The sequence below is a fragment of the Podarcis melisellensis genome (assembly GCF_964234715.1).
Source record: "Podarcis melisellensis genome assembly, chromosome: 5".
NCBI lineage: Eukaryota > Metazoa > Chordata > Lepidosauria > Squamata > Lacertidae > Podarcis > Podarcis melisellensis.
In genome coordinates this window covers 38,367,157-38,385,435 of record NC_138537.1, presented here as the reverse complement: position 1 = coordinate 38,385,435, position 18,279 = coordinate 38,367,157, and the positions used below count along the sequence as shown (strand labels likewise).

Here is an 18,279-nt window from a genome sequence, read left to right as displayed (position 1 = left end):
AGCCAAGAAATGTTAGAACTGGATGAAATCCACTGATGTCATGGTCCAGGAGACAAATGAATGGGAGACTGTGAATGGTCAACTAGTTCCAGGAGTTCCTAGACTCAAGGACTTAAGAGATCCATGTGGCCAGGTAGGATAGGTCATCTGCCACCAAATGTGGTCTTTGGTGTCTCAATTGGGATTCTCGGGTTGCCGGATTAGAGAGTTGAGGCAGAGTAAGAACTTCCTGAGGTTGGGTGTTCCAGGCAGCGCTTCCTTCAGGATCTGAAATTGGTTATCTATGTTTCTGAATGATCGGGGGGGGGGGTCAGGCTTTGAAGTGGCAGAATATGAAATTAAACAAAACAAAAAGTGGTTCACAACCCAAAATTACTTGATTACATCTAACTTCTATCTTTATTAAAGTAAGCTACATTTACCTCCTTTTTAATATTTGTTATAAATCTTGTTATAATTCTGTTCATTCTCTTAACAAATTTATGGAATGCCAGCAGCAGTTCATTAATTTTCCTTGTATAAAACAGATGTTATTTGAGAAACTGACTTTTGACATTCTGCTGCCCTCGTGTGGTTTAACTTTTGAAAGTAGCTGTATTAAAAAACAAAAACCTTTCTTCTTTTCCTTTGCTATCATTGACTTTATTCTGTGCTCTTTTTAAAGTTCTGTTTGTCTCAAAAGGGCTTGTGGAAAAAATGCTCCTTGAGAACTGCGCCTGTAAGCTATTAGGACCTATGTTTGTTGACCTTGACAACACAAGTGATTTACCGTATTTTTCACACCTAGTTTTTGGAGGAGGAAAACAAGAAAAAAAAATTCTGAATCCCAGAAGCCAGGGATCGCTGCGCAGTGATCCTTCTTGCTGTTCTGGCTTCAGCGAAAGCAATGCAAAGCCTCTTCAGTGCATCAGGAGGAACGCTCCCGCTGCCCTGAAGAGGCTTCATGCGGCTATCCCAGAAGCCAGAACAGCAAGAGGGATCGCTGCACAGCAATCCCTCTTGCTGTTCTGGCTTCAGCGATAGCTGCACAGCCTGCATTTGCTCCATAAGAGACACACACATTTCCCCTTACTTTTTAGGAGGGGAAAAATGCGTCTTATAGAGCAAAAAATACGGTAAGTATCTTTTCCTGAATGTAGTAGAGCTATCATCTGTGCTGTGTGAACAATATTTATAGTCAAAATAACAGGGGGAGGCAAAGCATCTTGGTATGCATGAGCAATGGTATGCATTAACATTAACACATTTAGTTGCCTTGCCAAACGTGGATCCACCAAGTTGATTCCTGTTCCCAAAGAATTCCTGTTCCTCAAATACACATTGATATTGAATAAAGGATCTGACTTTTTATCAGTCTTTCTATCCATCTTTTTTATCCCACCAAGAAGCTGTGGGTGATAGTCACCCAACACTCTCCCTTTACATGAACACTAAGGCTGGATCTACACTGATCTTTGAAAATGCTAAGAAAGAAACCGTTATATAGCTCTCAAAGCAATTGTCCATTGACTGCTGTACAGCGCCTCCTGGTGTCACATATTTACAATGCATTTATAACATTATAACTTATGGTTACCAGATTTTTTTCAATGAATGCAGGGACAATTTTTTTAAAAAAACTGAGTAGCAACAGGGAGTCAGTAGTGGGGATGGTGAGGCAAAAGACCCTGAGCCCAAGCACACATGCATACTGTTAAAAGGTGCAAGCCCTTCTTTCATACCCTGTGGAACATAAATGTGCAGTTTTTAAAAAACTGGGCAACGGCGTGCTGCCCACCCGTGACTCCTGAGCCTTTCCTGATCTCCTGCCCCCTTCCCCCCATTTTGACAGATCAGGGAGGCTCAGGAGTCACGGGCGACTGGCCGTTGCCCAGGAGGGGCCAGCCTGGTAGTGCAGTTGGCTCTGGCTGGCTTCAAGAGCTGCTTGCTGCTCACTGCTGTGGCGCAGGGAAAATGGTGGGCACCACGGAAGTGAGGAGCTCCTGAAGCCAGCCAGAGCCAACTGCGCTACCAGGTTGGCTCCGGGCTGCTGAGGCTGCCGCTGCCATGTTTCCCGGGGACAGATTTGCAAATCTGGGGACATTCCGGGGACGGAATTTGTCTGGTGACAGATGTGCAAATCTGGGGACTGTCCCCGGGAACCAGGGACGTCTGGTAACCCTATTATAACTCACCTCTTCTTTTCCCTGACTGGCAGCACCTCTCCGTGGTTCTAAGCAAGCCTCTTTTTCTCAGCACTTGCTGCCAGAGATCCTTTTGAAAGGATCTTCTTCATGAAATGTGGGTGCTCCACCACTGAGCGGTGGTGCCTCCTCCCTTATACACATCAATGTTTTAAATTAGGGGTGGGCAACCAATGATTCCTGAGATGTTGTCGGATTACAACATTGGTGATGGGGATGATGGAAGCTGGAGTCCAGCAACGTGGAAGATGGAGCAAGCTTGTTTTGGGCTGCTTCAGAGGGTAGGACTCGAACAAATGGATTCAGTTTCCAAGTAACATCAGGAAGAGCTTACTAATCGGGTAGCAGCTGTTCAACAGTGGAACAGACTCCCTAGGAAGGTTGAAGACTCTCCTTCCTTGGAGGTTTTAAAGCAGAAGTTGGACGGCCATCCGTCATGGATGCTTTAGTTGAGATTCCTGCATTGCATAGATAACCCTTGGTCCTTTCCAACTCTACAATTCTATGATTCTCTGAACATCTGGAGGTTCCCCATAACTGCTTTAAATACAAGCATTTGTTGAAACTGCTCACATTTTGAAGTGCCGTAAGATTATTAAACCAAATATACAAGTAGAAAGAAACTGGGTGTATCACATATTTAAACCCTCATTGAAAGAGGAGAAAAATCTTGACTAGCTACTTTTTTTTACTACTCAGTTGAACATCTTTTATAGGGACGCGGGTGGCACTGTGGGTTAAACCACAGAGCCTAGGACTTGCCGATAAGAAGGTCGGCGGTTCGAATCCCCGCAACGGGGTGAGCTCCTGTTGCTGAGTCCCTGCTCCTGCCAACCTAGCAATTCGAAAGCACGTCAAATGCATGTAGATAAATAGGTACCGCTCTGGTGGAAAGGTAAACGGCGTTTCCATGCACTGCTCTGGTTTGCCAGAAGTGGCTTAGTCATGTTGGCCACATGACCCGGAAGCTGTACGCCAGCTCCCTCGGCCAATAAAACCAGATGAGCACCGCAACCCCAGAGTCGGCCATGACTGGACTTAATGGTCAGGGGTCCCTTTACCTTTACTGAACATGTTTTGGCTCATCTTCTCTGAAGTTAGGCCAGCTACTCACAGTTTCCATGCCCAGCAGAACCAGCAAAGGAATAGTGGTCATGCCACCCCGAATCCACTCTTCCAGCGTCACAGTTCCATCATGATCATAGTCTATTTCTTCCATCATCTCTTTCAAGATCTGTAGAAGGAGACAAAATTTAATTAGAATCAACAGATCCTTCCTCAACCCACCAAACAAAAGTTATTCCATTGGTAGAATATATAGCAGATCTTCAAAGGTGCAGCAAAGAGAGCTTTCATGATTTAATTCTGACCATGCTCAGCAGAGACTCGAAACTCACCGGCCTCAGTTCTGTGGAGTCCCACTCAAGGTATTCTGCTACATGAACCATCTGGTTGATAATACGATCTAGTTCCTGGTTTCAGAAATAAGACAAAAAGGAAGGTAAAGGGGGGGATGTAGATGTGTGCACATCTTCAGCAGGGCAGGATAACCTGTGGTCCTCCAGATGTTGCTTGAACTTCTAATTCCCATTAACTCCAGCCATTATGACCAATGGACAGAGATGATGGCAGCTGCAGCCCAGCCACACCTGGAGGACCACCAGCTTCCCCACCCTGGATTTACAGTAATGTAGTAATATGCATATGCTGACATTCCAAACATATATCACAACACAAGGAAGGCATCCTGTCTTTATGATGTAGCTAGGTGGGTTCGGTTTCTCGTTCTTGGAGGCTGTGAGGATAATTCCACTGAGGAACTTGCTCAAGGGTAATATATAATACCATGTGTCACACGCAGAAAAATAACAGGACTTGCATGCAATTTCTAGTAAGAAATATGGGATCTCAAGCCAATATACTGTTAAGGAAATAGGAAGTCTAGCATATCTAAGCTTCATTAAAGGCCTTGACAGCCTCAAAAGCTGTATCAAAGATTTGTGTGTGTGTGTGAGTGTGGCATCAGGCTGGAGTGGGTCCTGGGCATCCGGCAGCTAAAGGTCCCCTTGCATTTGCCATTAATGCCCTCCCTCCACTGGTGCTGCTGCCACTACCACCAACATCAATGGCTCCCTCTGTCCCACCCTTAAAAAGAGCAGCTGTGTTTCCAATAATGCCTTGGAGCAAGCCTACATCTGAAAAACTGGGAAACTGAATAGCTAAACTCAGCCATACGGCCGCCACTAGATAAGCCTGCCAGGACCTATCAGTATAGGAATGGCTCATGAATGGCTTGCTGATGCCACACCTGCCCCCCGAGGCCTAGGAGATTGACCCAGAGACCAATCAGATATCACAGATGCACATATGATCCTCTGCACATGGGGAGGCCTCCAAACATTTAGAAAGACTTGTGTCCTCCCCTTCTCGAGAAGGGTACTGCTTTGAGAGATGGCTTACCGAGCTGTCCAGGAGACCATTGCCATCTGTGTCATAGAGGCGAAACATAACTGCAAGAGAACACAAATTAAGAGCAGGCGTGTGGTGTGGGCCACATATTTTGCTTTTTTAAAAAAAAGAAAAGAAAGAAAGCAAATCCATAGACATGTCTGATAATGGCATGTTTAGCATCACGTCTAGTTTGGCCCTGGAAGGGAGGGAGGGTGGCGAGAGAGACCAGGCTGAAAGTTTGTTGCTGGAGTTGGCTGGAATGAAACTGCAGCTCTTGGGAGCTGTCCAAGTTGCCTTCCAGGGGGATCTTTGGCCTTGGGGGGGGGGAGTGTCCATTGGTCCCATACTCTACATGTACCTTTTAAAAGAAAGCGAATGTTATTAAACCACACTAACTTTCCAACGCCCAAGGGATCGGCTGGGTACCTCTCTTTCAGCTACGCTCTTCCTATTGGAGTAGCGCATTCATTGATGTTGAGAGCCCTTCACTGTTCACTTCCCGTCAGCACCTAGACAGAAATAGTTGCCCTGTGAAGTCATGTGCAAGCTTAGACAATGGCCTAGGGTTGAGTGCAGTCAGGTTTAGGTTTTGGTTCTGGCCTGACAAACAGAGGCCCTACTAAAAGATTTTATGACACACCAAACCCTACATGCACTTCAACAAGCAAGTGACACCATTCTACCTATTTTATATATCTTACATTTTCTGAACATGCTCATCAGTGAACTTAATATAAGTGCACAGCTTGGGCAGTGCAAGCACCGACACTTGGCATCCTTAGGCAGTTGCCAGGGTGCCAAAAGCCTGGTGGGAACAACTATGGATGCCACTTTGATTTTATGTGTGTGATCTGGTCTCCTAGCAGTATCAGGTGGTGGGATCTAGCCACTATCACATCCCTCCCCTAATTAAAGTTTGTGGGGTATTAAATGGTGACTAGACTCATTAGTTTAGCATTGCTTGGAGTGCAGAGTGTCATGTTAAAAGGCCTAAGATTATTAGAAATAAGAACCTGGGCTGTGCTTATTAGATGGCACCTTTATTTCAGTGTCCCCTCCTTGTTTACAACTACACGCAGCCTGGCGGTCTTCCTTCCAGAATTCCCCTTCCCCTTTTTTGCCTGCTGTAAGTCTTGGGCTTGAGCAGCCTAGGCTTAGTCCCAAGTGCTATGGAATTCTGAGTCTGGATCAAGGAGGAGATATTCCAGAAACATTACTCTGGGCTGCCAGGTAAGCCCTGAATAGTCCACTGATGGAGGATGGAACACAATGAGCACTTTGCTCCTCAGACTTAGAACTAGGGGCGGAGGATGGGGTGTGCAGTGGGTGTGGTCTGTCCCGGGTGTCACCACTGAGGCGGGGGGGGGGGGGTTGACAAAATGCCGGGCAGCACTCACAGCAGGGCCTGCAGTGCACCGGAGCCACCGCATCTCTCCTGGGAGAGACGCGGTGGCTTGGGCGCATGCAGGCTCCGTGCTGCCCATACGGTCCGCCCACTGCCTCCCACCCCCAGCTGTAGGGCGGCTGAGTGGGAGGAGGCAGGCAGACTCTGGAGGCCCTGCGGTGTGCCCTGCCCCTATGGGTGGCTTGCCCCACCCTTAGGTGCGCTGCCCCAGGAGTCCAAGCGGCTTCCTCCGCTGCTGCTTGGAGCCAGCCTTGGGCATCATTAACAGCTGATTTAACATGCAGGGAAAATAACAATAATAAGGAATGCCAAAATCAACCAACTAGCAAAACAGGGATTTAACTGGCAAAAAAATAGCGTTCAATGGTTGCAACACCTGTCTGGTCCTATCTTCATGACAATGTTATTTCATCAGAGCTATCCTGCCCGCTGATTTCAGTGCTGCTTTGTGTACTGTGCTTCAATCCTCACTTGTATTCCTGGTGTCATGTTGAGTTGTATCTATCTTTTGACCTCCACATTCTTCGTGTGCTATGACTCTTCCAATTGTTTGGCTTGCTCCATATTGTGTCAGTTTCAAATAATTTTTCTTAGGTGACCACTTGAAAGAAACTGACTGTGTGGCGTTTCTTTTATGAAAGCTTCGTGCAAAAATTCTTTGATAAACAGAGATGTCGCATCCATCAGTACGTGGTGTCTTTTAAGAACAATTAAAAAGCAGAAGAAAAACAAGCCAAGGGCACCAGAGGGCAGCCTTGCACAGTTTCCTGAAATGCTAATGTAACAGAGCCATAAATTATTTCCCATGGCTTTGACTCGGTGCATTGTGGAGAGTAATAAATAAGTAGCAGCTTGCCTTCCTCTTCCTCATCATAGCACAATTGCTAGGTACCCTCTTTCATCTCTTGCCTTTCATTCAGATCATGATAACCAGCTCAATCCATGAAGCAAACCACAATTTTTATGCAGTACTTGAACTGTGCACGCAGTTGCTCGGGACGCAGGTGGCGCTGTGGGTTAAAGCCTCAGCGCCTAGGACTTGCCGATTGAAAGGTCGGCGGTTCGAATCCCTGCGGCGGGGTGCGCTCCCGCTGCTCGGTCCCAGCGCCTGCCAACCTAGCAGTTCGAAAGCACCTCCGGGTGCAAGTAGATAAATAGGGACCGCTTACCAGCGGGAAGGTAAACGGCGTTTCCGTGTGCGGCTCTGGCTCGCCAGAGCAGCGATGTCACGCTGGCCACGTGACCCGGAAGTGTCTTCGGACAGCGCTGGCCCCTGGCCTCTTAAGTGAGATGGGCGCACAACCCCAGAGTCTGTCAAGACTGGCCCGTACGGGCAGGGGTACCTTTGAACTGTGCAGGTAATGAGAAGAGATGAGCAACTTTGCCCTAGAAAAAACCTATTTAGTAGTTACAAAAAACAAAACGAAAAACAGAAACACCCCTCTTCTTAGACATGTAAGTATCCTTTTAAACAGGCAAGCTCTGTTACCAGGGTGCCTATTCATCAGTCTACATGTCAGTGATGCTTTTTCCAGAGGCCAATTCCAACAACACATTTCCATTCCTGCTGTGGCATTTTGAAAAGTTCCTGGGCACAATGTTATCCCTGGAGCGGGTTATCCACATTATGGTTCCCAAGCTGATCCTGTGAGGAGGATCCTACAGCGTTCTGCTTCGTAATATTTTCATAATTAACCTGCCCTTTGGTGCGCAAAATGACTCTGGGGTTTCTAATGGCAAATGAGTCACACAGTCAGCTTGGCACAAATTCAGAGCCATCCAAGGGAGAAGGAGAAGGAAAACAGCCATGATAAGCTCTGTGGTTGTGTGAGTCAGCTCTGCAAAGAGTTTGTATGGAAACTGATTGATGAGCTTTCATCTCTCTCCATGTTAGAATTCACTTCTTTTAACGGGAGCAATCAATACTGCATGCAAAAGAGCTGGATTGTCCCCAAAGTTTTTTGGTTTTTTTAAATATTAAAAGGTCCCTTCCAGATCAAATTGGAAACTGCTTAATATGCAAAATCAAATTTAAATTCTGACGTTTTGCCTAGGAATTTGTGTGACGTTTCAGCTTTTTAAACACACACAATGTCTACTTAAGTTGGATAGGCCTAAAGCAGGGGTGGCTAACCAGGATCACTCACACTTTGACATACACCACCCATCCAGAGAGCACAGCTTATGCTCATATGCCGGCAGATACACACATACACCCAAATGGCATACATAGGTAGCCCAACACAGGAGTTGGTGGTTCACCCCCTACGCTTGACTTAAGGGATTGCCAGGAGTTTGGCATTTTAGTTGTCCTTTTCTGTCTGTTTCTGCTAGCCAGGATAGATGAGCTGCAGGATCCAGGAATTTTCAGAATTCCTCTGAGAAGAAAAGTCTCTAAACTTCTCCAAAGTTAAGGATCATGTTTTCTCCTGGAGACTGACATATTTTTTTTCCTTTTAAAGGCAGCACTCCAAATTATAACAAGCAGGGTTCTGAGGGGATCTGGTCCGTTTACTTTTTGTGATGCTCTGTTAAGATACATTTTTAAAGAGGTTTGTGGGGGTCATGAATGATCTAAGGTTGCAGGAAATCATATGTGTGGGGCTTGTGGATTAGATTAAAGCCCCCTACACACACGGTATCTTTTATCCCATAATTTGAATATAAGAAAAGGATCCACCACCTCAGGCCTGTTTTTAAACTCTGAAGAAGGGACCCAAGAGAAGCAAACGCAGCATAGAAATATGACCTAAGTTGATCTGGTCAACTAAGAGGTGCCACCTAACCAACATATCTGCCTATGATGCTCTAGAGGAAATGGATGGAAAACGAGTGGAGAGGGATGGAGGATTGTGACCCAGTTGATTCACCACACACACACACACACACACACACACACACACACACACACGCCTCTTGCCAGAACTTGAAGCTCAAAGCCATTATTGCTTCCCCTGAAACCACAAACCCTCCCATTCCCCCCCCATACCACACCACTGCCTCCAAGTAACCCCAGCACAAAACAAGTCTTGAGACCTGGTGCTGTGGTCACAGACACTCTTCCTGTCACCCAAGCACTTACACTCCAGCTTATCCTCAGCCCGTCCCCTTTCCAGCAGTGACAGGTAGCAGACAATGTCCTTCAGGTAGACTACCTGAGCCAGTGGGGCTGACAAATGCGGACTGGCTGTTTTCAGGGAGATGTGGCTCTTTCGAAGGCTGAATGGTAATTTCTTCTCCAAGCTTCTGGAGCCTAAAGAGGAGGTCAAAAATAAGCACAGGTGTTACAAAGCCCCAAAAGAGATGTTGGAATATGCGATCAGGTCAGATTAAAAAGACAACAGCAACTCGGGGCCTTTTTTTTGCTTGATCCTACCAGTGGCACAATGGGACGTGGGTGACGCTGTGGGTTAAACCATAGAGCCTAGGACTTGCTGATCAGTAGGTCGGTGGTTCGAATCCCCACGACGGAGTGAGCTCCCGTTGCTCGGTCCCTGTTCCTGCCCACCTAGCATTTTGAAAGCACGCAGTGCAAGTAGATAAATAGGTACCGCTCCAGCAGGAAGGTAAACGGCATTTCTGTGCGCAACTCTGGTTCGCCAGAAGCGGCTTAGTCATGCTGGCCCATGACCCGGAAGCTCCCTTGGCCAATAAAGTGAGATGAGCGCCGCAACCCCAGAGTTGGTTACAACTGGACCTAATGGTCAGGGGTCCCTTTACCTTTACCAGTGGCACAAGCACCTCAGGAAGGGCTTGCCAGCAGCGCATCCTTATAGGTCTGTTTTATCTCTAGCAGTCTAAACTGATTGAGGCAGCAACAGCAGAAGTGCAGCACAGCAATCCTTCCACTTAGGGGAAACCTTCCCAAACCTTCCAGTTTGCTCTTTACTTTCAGGAAAGCTGTGCATAGCACTGCACTAAACTTTCACCACTCCCTAGTGGGTGGCTGAATGTAATGAGGCCATTTAGCTTCCTCCCCTTCCAGCTCTATGAATTGTTGCATGCCACCCCAATCTCCATGAGTGGTGCAGGATTCCAGGGGCTTATTCAGGGTTTGAGTTTCCTTTTGGGAACAAGGCACAGCACAGACTACGGCATCTTTATGAGATATGGCTTTATTTGCACTCATATACTACTTGTGCCTAGATGGAGGGATTGCAGAGCATTCACATCCTGTGAGGTTCTGGCTTCCCCCTTAAGAGCAGCACTGGATTCTAGGGACAGTGAAAAGCCACCCTCTGTGTCTCCTTCTTCCAGGCTGTCACCCTCAGCTCCCTTGCAGTTCTACCACTCCTTCTCCTGCTAACTGACTCCAAGGACCATCACTGGCCTTTGTCCCCTGCTAAAGACCCAGATCCTGAAGCTGAGGCTCCAATACTGTGGCAACCTCATGAGAAGAGAAGACTCCCTGGAAAAGACCCTGATGTTGGGAAAGATGGAGGGCACAAGGAGAAGGGGACGACAGAGGATGAGATGGTTGGACAGTGTTCTCGAAGCTGCTAACATGAGTTTGACCAAACTGCGGGAGGCAGTGGAAGACAGGAGTGCCTGGCGTGCTCTGGTCTATGGGGTCACGAAGAGTCGGACACGACTAAACAACAACAACAAAATAACCCATCCACCTAGCTCTGCAAGCTGTCTTGGCCCGTTAGCATAACTAAATCCAGGGGGTTTCAGTGTTTGACAAAGTTTAATCAAACCTTGATTAATTCTAACTTCTACTGAATTATAACACATTTAGGGGGACCTACCCCCCCAAAAACCCCTCATAACAGTGTGTAAAGTTTTTGGAATGAACTCCAAGGAAGTGTGTCAATGCACCTCCTCCTTTTTTAACCCTCTGGAGGAAATGCTAAGCATGTCATGTCAAAGTTGTGTGTGTATATGTGTGGGGTTGTTGTTGTTGTTTTTTTACTGTGTTTCTGTTTTACTCAGCTTGTACTTTTAAAATTACTTTTGGAGGGTGGTTTTATGGGGTTTCATATCCCATTGTATTTTATCTGTTGGCCTGGGAAAGAAATGATTAATATGTGAGCCAACTTTATATATATGAAAAGCCATCACATGTAGATGATGGAGCAAATTTGGCTTTTGTTGTTGTTGTTGTTGCTGCTGCTCCACAGCAGTCTTCCCCAGCCTGGTGCTCCCCAAATGTTGTTAGCCACTGCCAGCACGGCCAGTGGTGCTCATATGAGTAAACCTCTTGCGTAACATCCCAAATCTACACGTCTGCCGAGGTATATAAGGTATGAGGAGGTATATATGTATCAGAATACAAATTCATCTATATAACCTCTGAGAAGGAAGACCTAGGAAAAACAACCAAATACTGAAAGAGAAGTAGCTGGCTCAAGACTAGCAACTAAAAATTGGTCAACAGGTAAATCATAAGGCAGTGTAGACATGCACATTTGATGTGAGCGCTGGCCCTTAGGAAATGAGGAGATTCGCATCTTCTTCCACTTATGCTTCCCTGACATAAAGGAGTGGGTTGGAGGCAATAAGACACTCTGTGGCTTCCCCAACCTGGCTCCTATTGCCATGGTAAAAAAGATACTGGCTGACAGGATTTCAGCAGCAAAACAAGACACTTTCCTCCCACCCCGCCACAACATCTAAAGATGCTGCAGAATCCACTCTGCTTGAAATAGAAATGTGGCTTTGCAACTGAGCTGAGGCAGCTGGTGACACCACCTCAGATAAATTAGCTTGTTGCAAATACACTCCAATGTTTGCAAAGGCAACAGTAATGTGCTTCCCAGAGCGTCTCAGAGGAAACTCTCAGGAGTCCCTGACTACCACTGTGCAGCAGATGGATGTGGCTGGGCCTGTGGAGAGAGAATGCTGGAAGTAACATAGTTAGTTATTGACCCAATGAGAGAATTGCTTTTTGAAAAATCACTTTCTTGTCCTGATGCTGATGTGTTTGCTTCCCAAACTCTCACAGAGATCAAAAGTGCTTCTGTTCAACTTCCATTTCAGGTTTCCTAACGAGACTTTGCTGACAGAACCAAACAGAGAACTCCAAGCTGTGGCTTTGGCCTGTAACAACTGCGGTCACATCCACACCCTAAAAACACACCTCACATCCATTAAAATACATGGCTCCCCCTCTCCACAAAATCTTGGGAACTGTGGTTTACCCCTTGCAGAAATACAATTTCCATACACTTAACAATTCACTGTTCCCAGGGTTCTTCGGAGATAGTCACATGTTTCAGATGTGTGTTAAATGCAACGTAAATGTATGTTGCAGACCTGGCTTCTCTTCACAGCTACAGAGAGTTGGGGCAGGGAAATTGCAGTGTTCATACAAGGCCTCAGGAACAGAAGAGCAAAGATGGGACTCACCTGGGGACTGTGGGCTAAGCAGAGAACCTGAGGAGAGCTTGGAGGACCCTGAGGAGTTTTGAGCCGAGGGGGTACCAGCAGTGGATTTCTGTGAAGATGACCTGGACCAGCTAGGTGAGGCATTCCCAAGGGCGTTGGCATGGGCAGTTGGAGCAGGACTTAGAGATGCTGTTTGTGGCTCTGCCAGGTTTCCCGGGGAGCTTTTGGGTTCAGGTGTGTGCCTTCCTGTGGCAGTTAGGAGAGTTTTCCCATTGATCCCTATAAATTCAAACACAGCATGAAGTCAGAAGTCTTTAATGGAGTGTGTTATTCTGCGCACTCCAACTTGGAGCCTATTGGATGAGGACTGTCATTCAGTCTGTCCTGTGCAGATGGAGAAGTATCTCATGTACTGCTTGTGCCAGCTCAGTCCCCAGGAAGTTAGGCCTGGTCTGCTGAGTTCTCTCAAATTAGACACAAGGCTCATTTCTTCTCTGATCTGCTTACACTCATCTCCATCTCTGTTACCACAGGACTGGTGTTGTCACTGCATTTCATAGTGTTTTCAGACAGAAACGACTCTCCCTACTTTGATCACATCCAACACTATGCATTTAAAGCAGAATCAGGTTTTAGCCAGTTAATTATTTTTCCCTTCAGTAGGTCAGGAAAGGCCATAGCTGAACTATGAAGTCTAGCAAGCTATCAATATTAATTTCATCAGAGGAACCTGAGAAGAAAACACAAACTGACTGTCTCTTAGGAAGCTCCTAAGCTGCTATTCCCCCAGAACTCCTTACACTTAATCTTATCACAGCTTGGTATTTCATAAAATGCGTTTGAACAAGCTCCAGTTGTCTCTTTTACAATAACTATGCTGTCAGGATAAAAAGATTTATATTTAGAAGTGTGCATTGGATGCAGATGAATCCTGAGGGTGGGGTGCCTCAGGAGGATTTTAGTGATGAAGCAGGATCTGTACAAGGTGGTACAAGTCGCAGCAGGGACCCATGAAGCCCCTTGTGGCACACGTGATCCAGACATGAAAAAATGCTGCAGACAAGCATCTGGTGAAAGTAATGTCTCTAAGCTTATCATAATGTCAGGATGGGGTGATGGAAGAAGCAGACCAAATACCAAAGTGGGAAGAGGAGAACACTGTGACTGACAGGCCTCCAGCACAAAATTCTCTGTATATATATATTTGCTTGTAATTCTGCAGATAGGTTACCACACCTACAAATTTCATCCACTTCTGTCAAAAGGCATTATTTTGATTTTCCAATAGTGAATGGGGTGGGAACAAAACAGATTTAAATAGACCCTGAGCTGAATGGGCTGTTTCCTGAGATGCCAAAAGGGGGTTTGAAGTGAAGCATGCTTTTTTTCAGCTGGAACTTGCTGGAAGTCAGTTCCGGAACCTCTCAGGTTGTCATTATAAGAGAACAAGGGAGGCGTTCATGGTGAGTTCCTGCATCTCTTTTTCTAGAAAAATAGCACTGCGCGCGCGCGCACACACACACACACAATATTTTTGTCTTTGGTACATAACCAGAATGGTAGATGCTACTTCAATGTAATATCAGCATTGTAGAGTTGAAAGAGCCATCTCTGCATAGCAACAGTTTCCTGACAAGACCTGATGGTTACAAATGCCAGGTCGCACTGAAATACTGAGAGAGATAGAGTTGTAAAAAGCTTTGGCATTCAAATACTGTTTGTTTTCTATGTTTACTTAGCTGCTGCATGTGACTGTGCGGGGATTCCAGAGTGAGAGAGTGGGTAGTCCCAGGTAAAAAGGGGGGGGGAGCAAGAGAGTACAGGAACCCAGCAACATCAAATAAAGGCAGGAGATTCAGGACAGACAAAAGGAAGGATGGCAAGATCCAAACCAGTAGGTTCAATTTTCAAGGAAAATATATTTAGACTTAAAACTAAGGACAACTTTCTGATGATACAGTAGAACAGAAGGTGGGAGAACTCTAATTTGTTAGAGATTTTTAAGCAGATGGTGAATGGCTGTAGGGATGCTGTAGGGATGGAATTTCCTGCACTAGCAGCAGTTTGGATCAGATGACCTTAGGGCAGCTGTTCTCAACCTGTGGGTCCCCAGATGTTGTTGGACTACAACTCCCATCATCCTTAGCTAGCAAGGCCAGAGTTCATCCCTTCCATATGTTTCTTATGGTTAAACAAAGAAGTTCACTTTCATGTGCTGATGGCCATCAACATGAACAGCTTTAAAAGGAGACTCAAGCTATCAGTGGCTACTACATACATGATAACTGTATATTACCTCCAGTCTCAAATTCAGCATGTCTCTGAATATCAGTTGCTGGAGGACAACAATGGGAGAGGACTGCTGCATTTGTTTCCTGTTTCTGTTTGGCCAACGTGGGAAAGCAGTCGAGTAAATTAGAGAAGCCCACATAGTCTTTTGTACTTATAAATCTCTGTACAATACCACTCTGTCCATTTATGGCTATGGAGGTCCTTGTTAAAAGGTGGAACAGGGATTTCATAAAAGAGCTTATCATAGATACCTGTAACAGGGGCGCAAGCAACTTCAGTCTGGATAGAGATGCCAGTATCAATGGACTTAGACTCTGAAAGCCCGAGAGAAACAGAAAAATAAACACACACTTTAACAACGTACACTCAGTAGCGTTTATTGCAAGTTTGTAGTAAACAGCTGTCAACACTTTCTTCTTGGCAAATATATAAATACTTGATTAGAATAGAAAGGGCTGTGTGCACATGTTATTATGTCTCACCAATAATGCAAAGTACAAGTGTTTGTGTGTGTGTGAACCCAAGCTGTGGATGGCCTAACCTGAATCCTGGCCTGGAGGAGGTGGAATCCAATGTGGACTCAGTAGGCTCAGTGGCCACAGAATGCCAACTGGTTGTTGGAGGAGGGTGGAAATGGGAAACCAGGGATAACAACGGGTGAAATGGAGTACTGAATTTTTCCGTGTATAAGACGCCCCCAATGTATAAGACAACCCCTATGTTTTGAGCCCAAAACTAAGAAATAAATATTTTAAACACCAAACAGAACAACTTTGATATTTTATGAAATATTCAAAACACCAGTATATTTAGTACCGTATATTTAAACATCAAACACTGAGGCAAGCTGCGTAATGGCGGCTGCTCAGTGTAACTCCACCGTAGCTGCAGATCCAGCTTTCCTGCCTGTGTGGTGCACTTTGTCTCAGTATTTACAGTATGTACCTTATTGAGCGCTGGCAGATGCAAACGCTGATCGAGGAGCTGTGACTGCCAGAGCTGCCTGAGTGAGTGCGTTTGGGGAATGGGGGGGGGGTCTGGGTAGCCAGGGGGTGACTGAGGGAACTGGGTGGAAGGGACAATGTCCAGAGTGGGGGCTGCTGGGGGGGAGTACCAGATCAGGGTTTGCTGTGAGGCCAATAGCGAGGGGAGGCTGGGGGGAAAGGATATGGATGGCGCCATGTATTTATTTATATACCGTATTTAATTGTAACATTCCATGTATAAGACGATCTTATACACGGAAAAATACGGTATTATAAAAGAGACTGACTGGAAGAGAACTCCACACTTGCATTTTGTTGCAAGTCTCACTTTGTTCTTTCTAAATACAAATCTGCCACAGAAGACGACTTCTAAAAACATCCCAGCTTCATTTTCAGTTTTGACTGAACATGCAACACTCTTCTTAAAAACTTAAAAAATGACAAGTCAACCAGTAAATCAGCAAATGGCAGGTACCAGTGATGGTGTGTGAAGCAGACAAAGGAGAATGGATGTTGCTCACCAAGATTGCTGAGCTGTGTAATGCTGGAACTTTGTCGCTGGCTCTCTGGCGAATATTGGCAGATTTTTCGTTTGAAGGACATGAAGAGGTGCTGGCAGAGCTCCTCTGGAATATCCACCTCCAGATATGTTCTCATGAACAGCTGGAACCCCTCATAGTCAATTGGCTTCAGGGAAGAATGGAATAAAGCAAAATAGAAAAGCCCTTTAGATTTGTTTAACTTCTCATTTTAAAAAGGGACGGTCTGTAGAAGTAGGATTCCTTCCAGACAATGCAACAATTAAAATCAACCACCAAGCTTTCAGGCTATTGCGAATGCATGTTACACAATATACACCATGGTAACCTGTGATTAACAAACTGTGAACAGGTAGCGTTCAGTATCCCATTGGAACAACATGTATGGTCCAATAGAGCTCCACAAAATGGCATCAGGAAAAAATGAGTGAAAATCTTTTAGGTCAGAGATGTCAGTCTCCTGTGGTCCATGGGTTATTTACCTTAGAAAGGAGAAGAAGGCTATCCCCTTGCTATTTTTAAAAAATGAGCCAGTTGGTATGTTTAGATTGCTGTTTTTAGCTTATCTTCAGCATTGGTCCATAGGTGGTTTGCAATTCAGCTATTTAAATAAATGGACATATGCAGTTAGAGTAGATTTGGTAACTTTAAGCTACAGAGCAGGGTTTGAATGGCACTGCTCAAAAACAGCCAAACACAAATCTGAGAGTTGTCTCCCCCTCACACCAAGAACAGCCCATCACCCCTTGAGGGATGGCAGATGGATGCTTCCAGATCCATGGCGTACTATTAAATTTAATGAAGGTTCAAAGTAAGCATGGGAGGGGCAGCAGCAGTGATGGGCTCCAGAACCCTGGCAAAGCAAGTAAGGCAAAATAAAATACGTTTGTTGTGACAGATGCATCATAGAGACCAGCTTGCAGTGCACATTTTGCAGTTGCAGCACTCAGCTTTCAGAGACAGAGATAAGTCTCATTTATATCCCAAGGCCTAATATGAGAAATAGCCACAGACTGCACAGCAGGAATTCATTTCTGAAACCAGGGCCCAAGAATAATTTTTGGTGACCTGATAAAAACTTGTAACACACTCCCCCCCTCCCCACATCACGCTCCTGTCCTATACAATCTCATGAGTCATGAAAGATAAGTTACTGTATTATTAAATTACATTTTCTGCATTTCTGAAATTGCACCTTGTTTCTTTAGCATGACCTCCAATCCCACTCCCCTTTTTGCTATTTTTGTTAAATATAATGTCAAGCCTGATGAACAGTCCTATGAAGTTTCTGATTATTTTGTATCTTTTTGGTTGGTCCTGATAACGGTATTATCCTCTTGCTATATTTTGATTCCAATGGATGAAAACATTTTATAAATAGACTAGTTCAAGTTAAAGCTTTATATTTCTGGCTCTTTTCATTGAAAAATCATGGATTAACTTCCTAGTGTCAATTTAACTTGCAAGTTTGAACTTGATAGACGAAGTCGCTGGGTGGCATTTACTCACAAATATAGTTGAGCCAGTAAATCCTGCCAGCTGCACTGGCTCCTACTGCCCCTGGGATCAGTATCCCTATTATAGTGCTTTGTTCCTCCCACCAGCTGTACCCCCTCCTTCCCATGCACCAGGAACTCTGGGACTGGTAGTTCTTGAGGGAGCATGCCATATAAGGAAGCACAAATCTCTTTCTCTCAAACAACAGCACACACTATTCTAGAGAAGAACCTTGGCCAGCAACTCACTGTTCAAAATATTGCTTATTCTGTTCTAATGTTATTTCTGAATAGCTCCAGCAAATATCACAAGATATGGACAATAGGTACATTGATACAAGGAAATATGCATTCACAACTATCCTCAAACATAAAAGTGGGATCGGAGAGCTGGAAAACAATTCACATCTGGCAACCAGTGCACCCCTTTGCTTTCAGATAGTACATGAGTAAAGGTAAAGGTAAAGGGACCCCTGATCATTAGATCCAGTTGTGACCGACTCTGGGGTTGCGGCACTCATCTTGCTTTATTGGCCAAGGGAGCCAGTGTACAGCTTCCAGGTCATGTGGCCAGCATGACTAAACTGCTTCTGGTGA

At 45.3% G+C, this 18,279-nt stretch overlaps 1 protein-coding gene across 1 annotated transcript in view; it reads right to left on the bottom strand.

Annotated features, from left to right (window-relative positions):
- Nucleotides 1-18,279, bottom strand: part of DGKG (diacylglycerol kinase gamma) — a 110,810-nt gene that overhangs the window by 55,812 nt on the left and 36,719 nt on the right. The window contains 7 exon segments of the mRNA XM_081910365.1: nucleotides 3,298-3,417; nucleotides 3,581-3,655; nucleotides 4,644-4,693; nucleotides 9,122-9,292; nucleotides 12,391-12,648; nucleotides 14,913-14,975; nucleotides 16,169-16,334. Of these exon segments, the coding sequence (XP_081766491.1) occupies nucleotides 3,298-3,417; nucleotides 3,581-3,655; nucleotides 4,644-4,693; nucleotides 9,122-9,292; nucleotides 12,391-12,648; nucleotides 14,913-14,975; nucleotides 16,169-16,334 (903 nt within the window).